The sequence below is a fragment of the Schistocerca serialis genome, chromosome 1, assembly GCF_023864345.2.
Source record: "Schistocerca serialis cubense isolate TAMUIC-IGC-003099 chromosome 1, iqSchSeri2.2, whole genome shotgun sequence".
Taxonomy (NCBI): domain Eukaryota; kingdom Metazoa; phylum Arthropoda; class Insecta; order Orthoptera; family Acrididae; genus Schistocerca; species Schistocerca serialis.
Window position 1 is genome coordinate 526,183,240 of NC_064638.1, and position 19,038 is coordinate 526,202,277.

The 19,038-nt window shown below is 38.8% G+C and overlaps 1 protein-coding gene across 1 annotated transcript in view; it reads left to right on the plus strand.

The window, feature by feature from the left end:
- The window catches only part of LOC126474727 (neurofibromin), a 457,914-nt gene that overhangs the window by 30,497 nt on the left and 408,379 nt on the right, over positions 1-19,038 (plus strand). Inside the window, exon 4 of the mRNA XM_050102210.1 lies at positions 4,821-4,932. Within this exon, the coding sequence (XP_049958167.1) occupies positions 4,821-4,932 (112 nt within the window). The remainder of the gene's footprint in view (positions 1-4,820; positions 4,933-19,038) is intronic.

Below are 19,038 nucleotides of genomic sequence, written 5' to 3' on the forward strand. Positions count from 1 at the left end.
TTTAGACTGTACTATTTCATTTATTGATTTACCCTCAGTCATTATTTCTGATGTTGTGGTCAGGTCTTGTGCAGTTTTGAATGATATGCAATGTGTTTTAACTAAATGTATCAGCTGTCCAGTTACTGATCATTGGCTATTAATTTTCAAGATAATGTTATTTACATTTTCATCTGTTGGAATTAGTTCATCAGGCTTGATTTTAATAACTGCATTATCAGCAAAGGGAACTTTCCTGCTTCGTGGAAAAACTGTATATTGAGAGATAATGTATATATAACAAGAATAAGAGAAGACCCAATATCAATCTCTGTGATACACTTGTCCACTTATATTAGCTATTCCACATTCTGAAGACACTGTTTCATTGTGTACACTCTCTGATGGTCTTAATGCAACTTTTAAAACGTGTTAGTTCTATATCATGAAAACCAGTTACTAGTGAGATCTCTAATAACATAATATTCGAGCTTCTCTAGGAGAACATTGTGAACTGCATAATCAAATGCTTCTGGCAAGTCACAAAAAATACCAGTGGGCAATATTTTGTTATTCAAATTTTGTATTATCTGATTTGTGAATTGAAAAACAGAATGTTCTATAGAGATACAGTTTGGAAATGTAAATTGAGTCTGAGTGTGTGTCTTATTATGAGAGAAGTCTGTTATAGTTCTTGCACAAGTAACTTTTTCCAGCACCTTCGAGAAGGAGGCAAGTAGTGAGACTGATTGGTAATTGTTAATTTCTGTCTTACTAACTTTCTTACAAAGGGGTTTGACAACAGCATATTTAATACTGTGTGGAAATATTTACTCTAATAATGATGTGTTGCATCTGTGACTGAAGACATTGCATATATATGGTGAAGAACAGTATTTTGGTTCTTTTCTTAAGGTGTCAGCTCCATGGCTTTTTTTCTGTTTTAAAAAGTTTAGTTGCATTCTTAATTTATTTGGCATAGAATGGAGTAATTGTAATTTGTCTGTACGTGAGAGGCATTGCTTCTTGCTTGTAGTCTACTGCTTTATGCCATGTACTGTCCTTGCCAATTTTCTAAGCTACTTTAGCAAAATGCTGGGTAGGTGATCTTTCTGTGTCTCACATTATTTGCAGCCTTCATTTTTTACTTCCATGTAGCATATAAAGTGTAAGGTTCATAAAACTGTTTCCTTCAAATTAAAAATTTATTCAGGGGGTTGGACAGAGATTATCAATGTAATTATTGTGCCATGGTATCTTGTTCTTCTGATACATATTTGTTCGTATATTGGGTTGAATATTCATACTCATTGTAAGTATAATTGATTACTGGATGGAATAATACGCAAAATAAAGGGATGTGTGGTGCACACAAACACACAAAATAAAGCAATCTTTATGCTAGCTTTCAAGTTTTTGCTCTTTCTATGGCAAAAGTGCACACATTCATACACACGATCATACAGATTCCCAAACATGTGTACTAGTGCTAAAAAAAGAGCTAGTGCTCGAAAGCTAGTGTGAATTGTGTTCTTTGTTATTTATTTCTGTACTCCTCTCATAAATCTGCTATATGCGAGTGAGTGCCGTCCACCTGCTGTACACATTTTAGTTAAAATGACTTTGTTTTTTTTTTTGTTTTTAGTGTGCTGAACTCTAATATGATAAAAAACTGCATCACCTACCACTTTTTTAAGAACGCATGCTATTGACAATCCACAGCTGTACGAAATACTTTGAGATTAATTCACTGGCTCCAAATTCCTTGACATTGACTGTATTAGGTATAGATCTACTACTCAATATTAGTGATGAATTAAGTGGGCTATGATAAAAGGACGTAGACAGTGTGACATATGGAAGTTTGAGTTGGTCCGGGGAGCTTGCATGGATTGCCGAACTGATTAAGGTGACCGATGCAATTGGTGTGAAATCTGGGTTCGAGTCCCAGTTCAGGACAAATTTTCACATCTTAATATTTGGTAATAGATTTACACCTAATTTAGCTGATGTCAAGGTTTTCACAGCCAGAAAATAAACTTCAAAGTATTTAAAAATGCATTTATTAGTGAGTCTAATGATATATACATCCTGTACGATTTGATTAATAAAATAATTAAGATAAGGAATGGTAAGGCAAGGGATCAGTGCTGGTCCAGTATAAATTGACCAGCCAAAAAATCTTTGAAATCTGGAGAGAAGAACATTTCTGTTTGAGAACCTCATGTATCCAGGGGGAAAATTACCACTTCTATGCATTAAGTAGGGCCTAATGAAAAAGTTAGTGAAAACTTTATCTAAAAATGAAGAATGTTTCAAATATCTGTATGAGAAGGTGCTTCATCTGTAAGAGGCCAAATGAAATGAGTGTGTGTTGGATCTGACATTGGAAACATGCTCTTCAGTTGCAATGTTGAATAAAAAATCTCTGTGGGTGAGAGAGTTCCTAGACAGCAAAAAGGGCCCACATAATAGTTCTGTTGTAGCCAACATGCTGGGAGAGTTCAAGGAAGTTAAACTGTTTGATGAGCCTCTAGATTCACTTTCTTATCAATCATCTTGATTTTTCCTTGAAGATTTTTGTGATCTCAGTGAGGAAAAAAGTGAGTTCTTTCATCAAGACATCACGGTAATGGAAAGACATTATCAAAGCCACTGGACTAGCAATGTGATAGGGGATCTTCCATTGGTCTCTATCCACTAACATGCAATTCATTTAAGAAAAAACTATGATAGAAGATTTAAGGAAAAGAGAAAAAGGAAGACAATGGCATATAATTCCTGTGTAATAATGAGGTTGTTATTACTTTCCATTTCATTAGCTTGTGTTTTGCTAATTTTCATGTTCATAGTGAAGGCGCATTGTTACAAAACTGTACATAATAGAAAGAAAGAAAAAATCTGAGATCAGATTCAGAGTCGGTGCTCAAAAATCTATGGGTTTAAGTTGTTACCCAATAAAAAGTATACAGATTGAATTTTCACACAGTAGAGGATTGTGTGCTGATTTGAAATTTCCTGACAAATCAAAATTGTGCGCTGGATCGAGACTCGAACTCAGAACCTTTGCCTTTTGTAGCTACTCAAGCACAACTCACAACCTCTCTTCACAGCTCTACTTCTGCCAGTTCATAATCACCTACCTTTCATACCTTTCAGATGTTCTCCTGTTAAACTTATGACTAGCACTTTTGGGAGGTGATGATGTTTGGCTTATGGAGCACCCAGCTGTACGATCATCAGCACGCTTACAAACTCCCAATTTTTACACAGTCCAATTTTTTTCACAGTCCAATCTAGCCACTGTCATGAATGATGATGACGATGAAATGATGACAACACTAACACCCAGTCCCCAACCCTCCCAGTAATCGAACATGGGACCCCGTGATCCAGAGGCATCAATGCTAGCCACTAGACCACAAGCTGCGGACTCTTTAGGAAGAAAGGGTATCGTGGATGCGTGGCTTAGCCGTGACCTGAGGGATGCTTCCAGAATGAATTTTCACTCTCCAGCAGTGTGTGTGCTGATATGAAACTTCCTAGCAGATCAAAACAGTGTGCTGAATTGAGACCTGAACTTCGGACCTTCGCCTTTTGTAAAGAAGTGCTCTACCAACTGAGCTACCCAAACACAACTCATGACCCATCCTCACAGCTCTGCCAGTTCCTGATCTAGCATCCATACTTCACAGAAGATTTCTTGTGGAACTTGCAGAACTAGAACTCCTAAAAAGCACGGATATTGAGGAGACAAGGTTTAGCCACAGCCTGAAGGGAAGCTTGCAGAATGAATTTTTGCTCTATCATCTGACCCTGTGTCTAGTCCTCTAAGTGCTGTAACCTAAAGATATCTGTGTGGAAAGGATTTGTCCATGTGTATGTAATCCAGCTGCCATCCCCTTTTCTCTGATCAGGATGTTTCCAGCTTGTTTGACCTCTTTTTTCAAGTGGGATTTCATACTGACTACAGAATGCAGCAAGCGTTTGTTCATTCCTGTTACCTTGGTATGTTTTACTCTTCCTAACTGGGCATAGAGGTCCCTTAATAAGATCTGAACATTATTTTTATTTACTTTGCTTACAGTCTGTTTGAGGAGATTTCAACAGATTGTCCTCAACAGATACTTAATGTAATTAGTGGGGGCACGAGTGTTTATGATGGTACAGATTTTGTTTGGTGTTAGTAAGGTTGAAGTTCTGATTCTTGGTCAGATGGCTTGAAAATCAGTTATACAACTTATTATTTTTACATTCATTGTAAAATGCATTCCAGATTGGGAGCAGTGTTGCATGACAATTTATCTGGGTTTCTCTTTGTAAATTCTGTATCTTTGAGACTTGACTACTCGTTCATTTTATTTGTGATCTCTTGGAACCCTGCTATTAACATTTTTTATTTTTCTGATTGGTAATTTGATATTGTTTTATTCTACTCTGTGCAAGTGGGTGTTTGGGTGATTGCAAACATATTGATTCCTTGCTGCCTTTTAGGTGGCTACCCACTGAATCTGACGTAGCATTCTTCAGCTTTTTTGTCGGACAGGGCAGCAAATTTTTTTCCCAAAAGACCTATTCATATTTGAGTTTTGGAGGTAGTTAGCCTTGAACAGATTAAGCTCCAATTTACAGCTATGGTCGCCTCAGTACATTTTGTGGCTGCACTTTCAACCCTACTCTTTTATCTGGGCTTGGGACCAGCAACAGAGACTAAAGAGCTACTCAGTTCACCCAATAACTACTGCATTAACTATGATAATTATTTAGCACTATTATTTACTATGATAATATAACTTGTTTGCATCTCATATATTTGCTGAAACTCATTTTCTTTGTTTCAGATGTACCACAAGACAATCCAAATGTTTTACAGCTAAAAAATCTTGCATCTAAAGTGCTCTTTGCTCTCAGTTTAAACTTCTTCAATGCTGTTTTCAATAGAATATCTGCAAGGTATGTATAAATCTTTCAAGTTCTTTCTATCGTTTTTTCACTCCAAGAAGGAAAGCTATTATATGAAAGGCTTGAGTATCAGTTAATAGTGTTGGGTGTTTTATTTTGCATTGCTAATGTATTTGTTTCAGGGGCCAATTACATGTTATTTAGAATAATACTGTGCTGACACACAACTGCTCATATTTTTAAGAAACTGTTTACGCCATTGTATTAGTGCATCACTTTGAACGGTCTCCTTTCAGTAACAGGTTTAATCAAAATTGATTGGGTCAGTGGCTGTGGATAATCATTTTCCTATAATCAGGTTCTTGCGCCCCACTGAAAAATGATATGTGGTGTCTGACACCAAGGAAAGGAGGCTGATGTTACAAATTTGTTTACTTATCAAATCTGCTAAATTAGTATTAGCTGACTTATAAAGCAGAGCTCATTGGGGTTCACACAGATGTGTATTTCTTCATTTCTCTATTAAATTTTTTTATTTTTCATTTATCTTGAATCTACTTGGAAACACTATTGTTTTAGCCTTTCAGTGGAATACATCTACATCTATACCCTGAAAACCACTGTCACATTATTAGGATTTTTTCCCCATTCCATTCATGTATGGAGTGCGGGAAGAATAATTCATTTAAATCCTCTGTGTGTGCAGTGATTATTCTAATCTTATCCTCATTTGACTATGGAGTTAAACGTTCCAGCTTTTGCTTTGCTACTCTCAATTTCAGTTCCTGTCTCATTTGCTAGAAACTGGACACTGACTTTGGTGCCACTAACAGTCTTTACCTATGACCAGAATTTGTTTGGCTTTTGTGAAATATCATTTGACAATACTCTGCTATGATAATCATTGAAGGCATCAGGCATTGCTCTCTTGACAGCCAAACACGTTTCATTCAGCATCTTCTATCTATACCCTTACACTTTCTTTGACACCTATTATGCAGTAATTTCTGTTTTTTATAATTTCTATACAGTGACTCTATACCACGTAGTTTCCCTCCCATTATGAACTGTTCTACTGGGTACATATCTATTCAGTGCATGGTCAACTATTCTTTTAAACTTGATCCGCAATTCCTCTACATGCTCCTGCCCAGTGCTGGAAGTTTCAAGTTCCTCATTGAGATATGTTGCCATTAGATCCAATATATTTCCATCATGAGTGGGATTCCTAACTATCTGTTCTAGGTAGTTTTAAGAGAACGCATTTAGTAATATTTTACATGATGTCTCATCACACCCACCACTAACAAAACCATAGTTTTCCCAATTAATTGTTGGGTGATTAAAACCTCCACCAACGATTACAGTATGATTGGAAAACTTATGTGCGTGTAAACTGAGGTTTTCTCTAAAGTTTTTGTTTACTTCAGGAGATGAGTCTGGTAGGTGATAGAAGGATCCAGTTATCATTTTATGCCCATCCCTGATACTGAGTCTTGCCCAAACAATCTCACATGCAGCTTCAGTTCTATCTCAGTAGATCTGAGTTTCTTGTTTACTGTGACAAATACACCACCTCCATTTCAGATTTGCCTACCCTTTCAATTTATACCTAAATTTTCCCCAAAAATCTCATTGCTATCAATTTCAGGTTTCAACCAGCTTTCTGTACCTAGTATTACGTGAGATTCACTGCTTTTCATGCATTCACTGCTTTTCCAAACTCTGGCACTCTGTTGCAAAGGCTTTGGTGATTTACCATTAGGATTTTGATACTCTCACCTGTGAGAAGCATTTCTTTCAGTCTCACACTGATACTTCTGGGTTTCCTACAGCTATCGTCATATGGATTAGATGGAGAGTTGCCTAATCTAAAAACCCCTTACGTGCACCCCACACACACTCAGCTACCAGAGTAACAATCTCTAATGTGTAGTACACAATGGGCACATTTAAAGGGTCGCTAAAGTTCTGAACCCTATGGCAGAAGTCCGGGAAGTCTCAGCCTATCTTGCCACAGAACCTTTGAAGTCTCTGGTTCAGTCCTCCCATTCATCTCAGAACCAAAGGGCCATGATCAATTCTGGGGACAATGCTGCAAATTGTGAGCTCCGTTGAAACTTCATATACAAGGCTGGTCTTTGCAACCTTCTCTGCCAGTTGCTGGAATGACACAGTTCCCACAGTGGCTGCAGGAACAGCCTCTTCAACATGTTGAATGAGGTCCCCATTGAGTGCGCCTGGTGTCCTTTCCAGTTCCTTGCTGCACTTTGACTAAGGGATACCATAATTTGAATATAATAGAGGGAAACATTCCACGTGGGAAAAATATATCTAAAAAGAAAGATGATGAAACTTACCAAACAAAAGCGCTGGCAGGTCGATAGACACACAAACAAACACAAACATACACACAAAATTCTAGCTTTCGCAACCAATGGTTGCCTCGTCAGGAAAGAGGGAAGGAGAAGGAAAGACAAAAGGATATGGGTTTTAAGGGAGAGGGTAAGGAGTCATTCCAATCCCGGGATTGGAATGACTCCTTACCCTCTCCCTTAAAACCCATATCCTTTTGTCTTTCCTTCTCCTTCCCTCTTTCCTGACGAGGCAACCATTGGTTGCGAAAGCTAGAATTTTGTGTGTATGTTTGTGTTTGTTTGTGTGTCTATCGACCTGCCAGCGCTTTTGTTTGGTAAGTTTCATCATCTTTCTTTTTGGATACCATAATTTGCCGTACAATTGAACTGCCAATGATGAATAGACCCCTACCCTTTTGGGTTTGCCTCCTCTAGACACCGGACAGAACAGGTTTCCCCAAAATGGGTGAAGTGAGTCCTGCTGGCTCAATTTCAGTGTCAGTGAAAGACAGCACCTCAAACTTGTTGGTTAGGGGGATTGGTACAACACCATGAGTTATCTGTGGTCCCTGTCCATCCTGTACGAGACACTAGATCTACCATTGACATGCACTCACAGTCAAGTGAGTGAATAATGTCAGAATCCTGCACTTTCTGCAGACCAGACAGGATGCACACGAGGGAATACTACTTGAGGTACTTCTGCTATTGGTATCACAGGTACACAACTCTCAGGATCTCTTTCAACACACCGATTCACAACAGCTGCCAATCATTTGACAGTAGTCAGGGTGGTTTCTGGGTACTTAGGAATGTCAACCAACTCATCCCTTGTTTGAGAACAGCATTCACAGTGGGGCTGCAATTTATCCCCCAGTGCAGTGTGTTACAAGGCAGTGAACAAGTAACTGTAAATTTGGCCATCTGATTATTTTTTAATCTGTTGAGCTAAAAAGTTTCTAATTTCCTATCAGAATTGAAGCAAATTCATAAAATGAGGTTTCTATTAAGGCAATACAAAAACCAGTGGTAAAAATTACTAGATTCCTAAAATGTTTTGAGGTTAGTTACAATTGTTAGCAAACCTGGAAACAGAATTGATTTATGATAAATGCAGATAATATATAGGGCTACTCTTCTTTAATGGAAACTAAGCACAACACTATACAGGGTGTCCCATTTATCTTGACCACCCTAAATAACTGTTTGTCCAGATGAAAATTACAAGATGTTTCAAACAAATGTTCTGTGGCTGTCAGGGGGACATCAATCAGCATGATTGCCTATTTGTAACTTTGTTTTTTACAAAGATATGAACAGCGGTATGACTTTTTTTAAATGGCACCCTGTATTTTTAATTAGGTAATTCATTTCCTCTCCTAAAGACCTATTCAAAAATGTATCACAGTGTACCATTCACTGAAACACAACATTATTAATTACATAACGCAACATTGACTTTGAGCCCTAGATCACAAACTCATCCACTTGCTGCAGTTGCCAGAAAACAAATGAAAACCAAGTAAAAACATAATACAAAATTGACTTTGACTCTCCTGCACCATTGCTCAGGAGCAGAACATTCAGAGGTACTCAGAATGGTGACCCTGGACACCGATACACTGGTGCACTCGTTGATTGAAAGAATTATTTACTGCTTCCAGTGGTGCCTGCTGTAGAGTATTACAAGCAAGCATGATACGTTCCTGCATGTCCTCTGGTGTTGTTGGAATATCATGATTGACAACATCTATAATTCATCCCCAAAGAAAAAAGTCCAGAGGATTTAAATCAGCAGACTAGCAGGCCAAGTAACTGTTCCTCCTCGACCAATCCATCTGGCAGGATACCTTCGGTTCAGAACACGACATGCATGCAAGCGTTATTTGCTGGACATCCATTGTGTTGATACCACATAAGCATTCTGGTTCTTAGCAGCACTTCACCCAGAAGAGGAGGAAGAATTTGTCTGAGGAAGTTGGCATACGCTGTGCTGTTTCACCTGTCTAAGCCATCGTGGGTTGTCGCTGGACCAATAATGCATGTTCCTTGTATTTACTTGTCCCATGTTTGAGAAGGAACATTCATCGGTAAATAGAACATTGGAGAAGAAGTTCGTGCTGGCGAGGATTTGCTGCTGTGCCCACTGACAGAACTGTACTCAATTCTGGATATCATTACCATGTAATTCTTGATGTAGGTGTACATGGTAAGGATGGAACCGGTGACATGTAAGAATACAAAGTGCACTGGTTTTAGGAATGCCAATCTCATGTTCAAGCTGTCGTGTGTTCACATGTGGATTCGTAGCAATGGAAGTGAGAACAGTAACTTTGGCAGCTTCATCTGTGCGAATTCTACAACGATTGCATTGTTGTGGGTTGAAACTTCACGTTTCCTGAAGTGTCGCAAGAAGATGAGAAAACATCCATTGGGGAGGTGTGTTCTTGTCAGGATATCTCTCTCTTTACAGTTCCGCTGCCTGCGTAGCATTTCGCCTACCTTCAACAACAATAACAGCAATTATAAAAGAAACATTGTGTCTATGCAGTTTGTAGGAAGGACAGCCTTTACTGTATGTCTACTCTACACAACAGTATTTAAAAGTACTAAACTACTATACTAAATGTACCCGTACATAAGAAAACAGTACTGCAATTGATGTTCTGCTAACTTACATTCCCCATAGATGAGTAGCATTTCTACCTTCTCTTTGTTGGTGTACATTCTACTCACACAACTCTTCAACTGACGATGGTTGACGGGATGGCGAGTGTGCATTCTACCTATGTGTACATTTGTCCTCTGCCAACGTCAGGACGTGGATGTGTTCCATTACCCCAAGTACCTGCACTAAGCACTGGGAGCGTCAACGTCATTGTTGTGTTATGTAATTAATAACGTTGTGTTTCGGTGAATGGTACACTGTGATATATTTTTGAATAGGTCTTTAGGAGAGGAAATGAATTACTGAATAAAAAAATACAGGGTGCCATTTAAAAAAGTCATACTGCTGTTCATATATTTGTAAAAAACAAAGCTACAACGAAGCAATCATGGTGATTGACGTCCCCCTGACGGCTAAAGAACATTTGGTTAAAACATTTTATAATTTGCATCTGGACAAACAGTTATTTAGGATGGTCCAAATAAATGGGACACCCTTTATATTAGAATATCTTCTACAGTAGTTAAATCACAAATGCTGATTTAGTGCAGGTACAAAGGACAATGGTAGCTTCTGAATCCAAGGACACACACATAGTAAACAGGTGACCCAGTACCACTGAGTTGATAACTTTTGTTGAAACTTATCACAGTATATGGACAAACTTTAATTAAAAACAGGTGCATGCCAATGCATCGTGACAGATAGTGAGGAGTCTGGCTTCTTTTATGCCAAGGTGGTATGTTTACACTAGTAAGATCAAGTCTGGGATAGAATATCCTTTTAGGCACAGTATGTTCTTCTGCAACATATTGGTGCAAATGCTTTGCAATTTTTGTTTAGTGGAGACACTAGTAACCAATTGCATTAGAGATAGCTGAAGTGTTGGAGAATCAGTTCTTCAGCCAATCAATAAATGAAATGCTTGTGTCCTTAAGTCAAGGGATTTTTGAGATGCACAAAGCAACAGAAGATACTGTGATAAAGTGAGCTCTAAAACTTTCTTGGCAACATTGTGACCTTTGGTTACCTGATGCAGATGAAAGCTATACAGGAATATCAATCATGGATAGCAGTTTTTATTTATTGGGATTGCTGTGTTGAACTTAACTTCTCTTTCTGTAGGTCACATGATTTGTCTTTCTGCGGATGAGGCAGTTGAAATATATTTGCTGAAAACATTCAGAACTCCTAATAAGGAAAAACACTGGTTTACAGTGGCCAGTTTTTTTGCGCTTTAGGTAATGATCTCTATTGCTTTCTTTTGCAATAAAAGCACATTCTTGCAACCTGCTGAGTGGCCCCACAATAACAGCTCATTGCTGATGTGGCTGTGGAATGTTCTGATAGTACACTTTTTAGTTGTCTCAAGAGGGACAGAACATGTGAAATGTTTAGAACTACAGGTTTAGTGTGCTGTTGCCAGTACAACTTTGTATCAATGAAAAAGCCCAGAATCTAACAACTGCTGTGTCACCCAGTGCTCCAATGTCACTGGGGCAACATATCATCCTCTGTTTTGTCTTCATCAATTTTCATATTGTTCATGATAAACCAGGTCTTGGCCTCATTGAAGAGGACTTCTGCTTGGTGCTGCTTGGTGAACAACTTGAACTACATCCTCTTATTTGAGATCAAAGTTGTATCATCCATGAACTGCAAGGTGTGCCCATTGGAACCCATGTCGTTAGTGAAAATGGGGAACAACAGAGGCCCTATTAGGATCCCTGTGACAAACCATATTGTAACTTCATTTCACCTGTCTGCTCCTTGCACTGATATAATTTGCCATCCATTTTTCACATAGAGGTCAAGACTTTGTAGAACGGTTCCCCCAATACCAAATAATTTTAGCTTGCTGAGCAGGGGGCAGGATACAATTAAACACCTTACTGAGGTGACAAAGTGCCAGTGCTATAGACTCCTTGTCTTCTAAACCCTGACTAATACTTGTAACTAAATCAAGTTGTTGTTGGAGTGTCCATCCAAAAGCCGCACTGTGTATCATAAAAGAGGTTATTTCCTTCGAACAAACTTATTAGCTGAGATTTCTGTACATTGAGCAAGCAGTTAAGGAAACAACAACAACAAAATGGGGGATGGCCAGTGATATTGAGGTTCTATCAGAGACAGCAAAGGACTTGGACGAACAGTTAAATTGACAGCAGGATATAAAATGGGTATCAACAGAAACAAAACAAGGATAATGGAATGTAGTCAAATTAAATCAGGCGATGCTGTGGGAATTAGATTAGGAAATGAGACACTAAAAGTAGTAGATGGGCAGTGAAATAACTGACGATGGCCAAAGTGGAGAGGATATAAAATATAGACTGACAACGGCAAGAAAATTGCTTTTGAAGAAGAGATTTTGGCAACATTGAATGTAGATTCAAGTGTTAGGAATTCTTTTCTGAAGGTGTTTGTCTGGAGCATAAGCATTAATGGAAATGAGACAGGTACAATAAATGGTTTACACAAAAGAGAATAGAAGTATTTGAAGTGTGGTGCTGCAGAACAAGGGCACCCATAACTGAGTTCAAGGGGGAGCCTTGCCTCCCCACCCCACACACCCCCAGCTATCAGGGAAAGAAAAAAAATAGTGTAATTAGGTTTTTTCCTTTCAAGGAAATGATTTAAAAGTTGGTATTAAGCAGGTTTATTACAGGGTCAGAACTAGAACTGTTTACAGGTACTTAAAGTCACGATTCATCTTCTAAAATATTAAAAATACTCCATACTCCAGGTCTTGCCTCCTCATCCCCCCCACCCATCCTATCCACAAAAGATTGTACGGGCGCTTTTGGTGCAGAAGAATGCTGAAGATACGTTGATGACGTAAACAACGAGGAGGTATTGAATAAAAATAGGGAGAAAAGAAATTTGTTTCATAATGTGGCTAAAAGAAGGGACTGGTTGATATGACACATTCTGAGAGTTCAAGGGATCACCAGTATAGTATTGGAGAGAAGTTTGGTTGGAAAAAAATTCTAGAGGGAGGCAAAGAGATACAGTAAGCAGATTTAGAAGGATGTAGGTTGCAGTAGTTATTCCGAGATGAAATGGCTTGGGCAGAATAGAGGTGGCATGGAGAGGTGTATCAAACCACAACAACAATAACACTTTCTTTGTAAACTGCTACTGTGCAAGCTACGTACAGCAAGTCTGGAAATTCCCCAGCATGGAGGCATTTATTTATTACTTTTTAGTGGGAATAATTTTATAAGCCTCTGAAACATGTCAACTATTACAAAGATATAGCAAACCCTCAGTCATCTTAGTTTTTGGCGAAGACTCATAGACGTCGCCGGTTTCAAGGTCTAACATTTTATGTGGAAGAATATACTGTCTAAACTCTCTACCTGTTTCATTGCTAACTTTTACTCTTTGGCATCTATCACAGGTAGGGCACATCTCTTGTTTTAGTCTTCTCCCAGCGTTACAAAAATAGATGTTGTCATGTATCTTTTGTAAACATTTTGTTGTACTACAGTGTCAAAAACTTTAATGTACATATTTTGTTAATAGGTCAATATATAAAACTTTTATCCATTATGAAGGAGGATCACTGTGACTATGATAAATAAAAATTTCTTGAAATTACTGCAACCAATCGCCTTTTGTATTGGTCTTTAATTTTTATTATCCCATTACTGGTTTTGAACCGCCTAGCGATTCATCATCAGATGGTACATATTTATTGATTGTCTGCAGCAGTGTGGGAGTCGTATAGCTGCGGTAAGATGTATGAATGAAACATGTAAGTACTGAGTCTGGTGAGAATTATTCACATCATGAGATCGATTTTGTTGTGTTACTTACAGTTATTAGTATTCGTTGGCTGGTTGTTGGTGCAAACAGTATTCTCTCTCTCTCTCTCTCTCTCTCTCTCTCTCTCTCTCTCACACACACACACACACACACACACACACACACATACAACCTCTTCGTTCCACGTACTCCCCTGCTTAACATTACATTATTATAAATAAATAAAAAAGTAATGCTGTGATGTTTATTGTTTATTTCACAAGTATTGAACATTGTTAGTCGAACAAAAGATAAATGAAATGTCAACCAAAATTTTAGTGCTAAAATTGTAGATGCAATACCTTCCAAACTCAATGTTTAATAGATTTTGTAAATAGCACATGCCAACTTTGCCATATAACTGTATGTTATTTTGCAATAGAGAAATATGTAGGTACTGACTGTTGCCAGTATAAATTACAAGAGCAGAACAAAGAGACTCTCTGCCCTAATACAAACTCTTTGACAGTACTTTAGCTATACTCCTTCGCTTATTTAGGTTTTATAGAGCATGTGGAACATGTTACCTGTGGCTAAGTGTGTGAGGTACAGTAAAAGTAATGTGACTGGAAAACATGCATCATATTTTCCTGAATACTGTGTGGACCAAAACTAACCAACAGATACTAATGCAACAAAATTGATCTCATAATGTGAATGATCCTCTCCACACTCAGTACTTATGTGTTTTGCTTGTACATCTTGCCACAGCTACATGACTCCCACACTCCTGCAGACAATCAATAAATATGTACCATGTGATGATGAATTGCTAGGTGGTTCAAAACTGTAATGAGGTAATAAAAATTGAAAACAAAACAAAAAGCAACCAGTTCCAGCAATGTCAGGAAACCCTTCAGGTCAATATATTGTTCAGGTCAACACAGCTCCCAGCCATTGAAATCTGGTTTGAGCCTCCTAAATAAAATTTCTTTACATACTTTGTAATGTTAGCTGCTCTTTCTCCATCACTTTTATGTAGAAAACTCTTAACTTATCACCAGTTATTGTCTTAGTTCTAGTTTCTTCTGATATCTGTACAAATTTTCAAAATCTGTCTTCCATCTTTTAATCCCTTTCAGTACAAAATTTTGAACTCTTTTTCTCCCTCACAACTATTATTTTCTGAGTTATCGTGCATAGACTGTTGTGAAAGAGCATGGAAATGTAAAGTCACTATTGACGCTACCTCCCTTTATACTAACATCCTTAATGTCCATGGCCTTATCGCTATTGAACACTACCATTTCCAATTCCTGACGGATTCCAAACCAACCACCTCCTTCTTAGTTGCCAAGACCAACTATATCCTCACCCACAATTACTCCTCCTTTGAAGGCATTACCTACAAACAAATCTGGGGTATGGCTATGGGCACCCATGTATCACCATCCTATGCCACCCTATTCATGGGCCATCTAGAACAATCCTTCCTAAACACCCAGAATCCCAAACCCCTCACCTGGTTCAGATTCATTGATGACATCTTCACGATCTGGATCAAGGGTGAGGACACCCTATCCACAGTTCTACAGCACCTCAACATCTTCTCCCCTATCTCTTCACCTGATCCTACTCAACCCATCCAGCCACCTTCCCCAATGTTGACCTCCATCTCAAAGATGGCTATATCAATACCTCTGTCTATATCAAACCTACCAACCACCAGCAAGACCTCCACTTCAACAGCTGCCACCCATTTCATGCCACCCAAGTCCCTTCCATACAGCATAGCCTGTGACCATTGCATTTGTAGTGACAAACGGTCCCTCTCGAAATATACAAGCTGTCCCACTGAGGACTTTACAGTCCATAATTACCATCCCAACCTCGTACAAAAACAGATCTCCCATGCTTTATCTTTCCAGTCATCCAACACCACCCGTAGTCCCACTGTCTGGCCACAGAGGAGCATTCCCCTCGTGACTCAGTACCGCGCAGGATTGGAGCAGCTGAATTACATTCTCTACCAGGGTTTTGACTGCCCCTCATCATGTCCTGAAATGAGAAATGTCCTACCCGCTATCCTTTCCATCCCTCCCACAGTGGCATTCTGCCGCCCAACGATCCTACACAGTATCCACGTCTATCCGCAATGGTCCTAGATGCAAGACCTGTGTCATACATCCTTCCACCACCACCGATGCCAGTCCAGTCACAAATACCACCTATCCCATCAAAGGCAGGGCTACCTATGAAACTAGTCGTGACCTACAAGCTAAGCTGCAACCACTGTGCTGCATTCTATGTGGGCATAACACCAACAAGCTGTCTGTCTGCATGAATGGCCATCAACAAGCTGTGGCCAAGAAACAACTAAACCACCCTTTTGCTGAGCACACTGCCCATCATGACATTCCACGTTTCAGTGACTGCTTCACAGCCTGTGCCATCTGGATCCTTCCCACCGACAACAGCTTTTCTCTCCCTGCAATATAGCTTACGTTCCTGTAATCCCCCTGGCCTTAAACTTTGTTAGTTATTGTCCTTACCCACCTAGCACCTTCCCTGTTACCATTCCAGCACTACACAGCCCTCATTCCACCAACACAGCCAGTCTCTTTACTTGTCTCCTTTTCTGCTACTCCTCCCTCTCTCCACTGCCTTCCATCTGTCCTGACTACACCTAGCTGCTTTACTCTCCACCTTGTCCCTGCACGCTTCCAGCAGCACTTTACCGTCCCCCACCCCTTGCTATCCCTCTCCCTCCTCACCCAGCCTCCTCCTTATTCCCACCTGGTCACCTCTCACAGAATGCTCTGCTGCTTACAGTCTGACTCCAGCTACCAGAGACTGTGTTCATGTGTGTCTGAGTTGCATGTTTGTGAGTGTTTGTGTTAGTGTGATTGTGTGTGTGTTTCTATTTTTGACAATGGCCTTGTAGGCCAAAAGCTAAGTTTCTAACGGTCTTTTTTTGTGCCCTTCTGCAACTCAGTATCTCTGCTATATGATGAGTAGCAACTATCCTTTTCATTATATTGTTACATTCCATCCTAGATTTTCCATTGTTTAACATATTCAGATTATGTAGGAGTCCATGTGTATTTTTAGGATTGTCATTCTCCCTTTACAAGAACTGATTAACTGTCTCGAATTGAGAACTAGCCTAACATACCATCTTCTTTTGCAACAATTACCAGCGAATCACTGTGTTCGCTGCTGCTTCTGTCTTGTTTTTGAATCTGTCTCTCTATTTTTCTTTTTGAGAAAGGTGTCCTATTGGGCTTATTAAAAAAAAGCTTGTTGAGATTTAAGGTCTCTCACAAAAAATTATTGGAAATCCCACAAAGTTTCTTTTAACTGTTCTTTCTGTTCGGAGTTTAAAGCTATAGCTTTGTTGACTTTACAGTTTACAAGTTCCTCAAAGTTTTGATCATATGAGTAATCTAAAAATATTTGATCAGATATGTGTTGATATCTCCATGGCTTCTTATTTCTCTAACATGGTTACACTAATTTCCACAGTTTGCAATGCACACATCTGTCTTAGAAGTAACAGTATTCTTAGGTTCAGTAATTATTACACTTTTCCATCCCAGTCAAAGCATGCATTTGATTTACTACCCAATCCATCCCCAGAAGGAAATTTTCTGACAATTCAGGAATCAGTAGACATCTGTGTTAAAAGGTTCTGTTTGCAATTTTAAAAGTGAATAGTACTTGATTCTTCACTATTTTGCTGTGTGTTCCTGTTGCCCTTTTATTTTTGTCCTTATTACTTTTAATTCAGCAGACATCTTCCCCTTCGTAATTTTTTCTCTAAGCCTCTCTGTCGCTCTGGAAATGGGACTTCCTGTATCTATTAAGCATTTACCTTCCCAGTCATCCGTATTTGCTTTTATATGTGGACTGCCTAGCTCATCACTTAATTCTTTTCCCTCACTATTTTTAAACAGGAAATCATTTACAATTTCTTTAAAATTAAATTCTTCAACTTTTTCTTTTTCAAAAGATTCTTCTCTTTCAGTTTTCAACAGATCAACAGCCACATCCTAGCCTCCATTTCTTCCATCTTCTTCTAACCTGGGCTTTACACCAAAGACACTACTATTCATTGCTCACTTTTTCCTTAATTGGTTTTCAAGTTTTCTCCACAGGTTTGGATAAGAGACTCTCTTCCTAATCCATCAATGGCCAATGACTGATAAACACTGATAGGCAACATCTGTTTCTCTGATGCATCTCCACGAATGACCTCCCCCCCCCCCCCCCCCCCCGCCCCCCCATTTCTCTTCAAAAACCTCACCATCATGCACTTAACTTCCTTACCCTATCTACATTTATTTAAATATAAACCCAATCCTCAACTTCACAGCCTTCACCATCACTTTTCTCACTAGCAACAAAATTATCATCATTATCTTCATCATAATTACTCTCAGCATCCCTATTCACGGATTGTTCCCCCCTTAGCATCATATCCACAGGTGTTGCTGCCCAGTACTAAGATTCATCCAGTCACCTTCTTTCTCCTCAAATAACCTCCCCAGATCAAAACTATTATTTTTTTCTCATTACTTTCTTGTGTTGTATCGTGTGCTGCACTTTCTGTCCAGTTATAAAATTTGGGTAAAGCCACAATGCCCATCTCTGGATCTCTTACATTTCTATGATCACATTTAATTTCTGAACAATCATTAGCTCTTATAGCAACCCAAAAATTTTTGTTAAACTTTAAGTTCTTCATATGGAAGGTAGAATGTCTGTTCCATTCTGACTTATTGTTATTGAACTTCCCTCATTTATTCCAGTGCAAATTCGAGGTCCCATAGTTACATGATCTGTTTGCCCCAAAACTTCATTGAGTTGACCTTACATTTTCCTTTCTATTTCCCTGTTATCCTGTCTCCAGTTTGGATGCATTTGATTTTCCTCTTCCCATCTTACACTTCTATTGTCATCATTTCTTTTTCACTGTCTGTCTCTTACATTGATTAAGTTCTGACCACTATGTCTTTCCAAAGCAGTGTGTAATTTATCAACAAATTTCAAGAATTGATCCAGAGAACCATCTGGCCTATGGGCAAGATCCCACTGTAACCTTTCAGGCAACCCTCTCTTAAGTGCTTCATTTTGTGTCATTTCATCAAAAGCTTCATCCAAGTATACAAATTTCTTTAGCTGATTCCTTCAGAAATCCTTCATACAGCCTTTCTTATCTCTATAAATAGATTGAGTCAAAAATTCACTTTTGATTTTAGCCTATTCTGATTCTGACCAAAATTTAAATGAAGAACTTTTTTCAAAATCCTGAAATGATGTCCATTGACCAAAGTTAAAACTTGCCCATGACAAAGCTTGTCTTTCAAGAAATGTATAGAC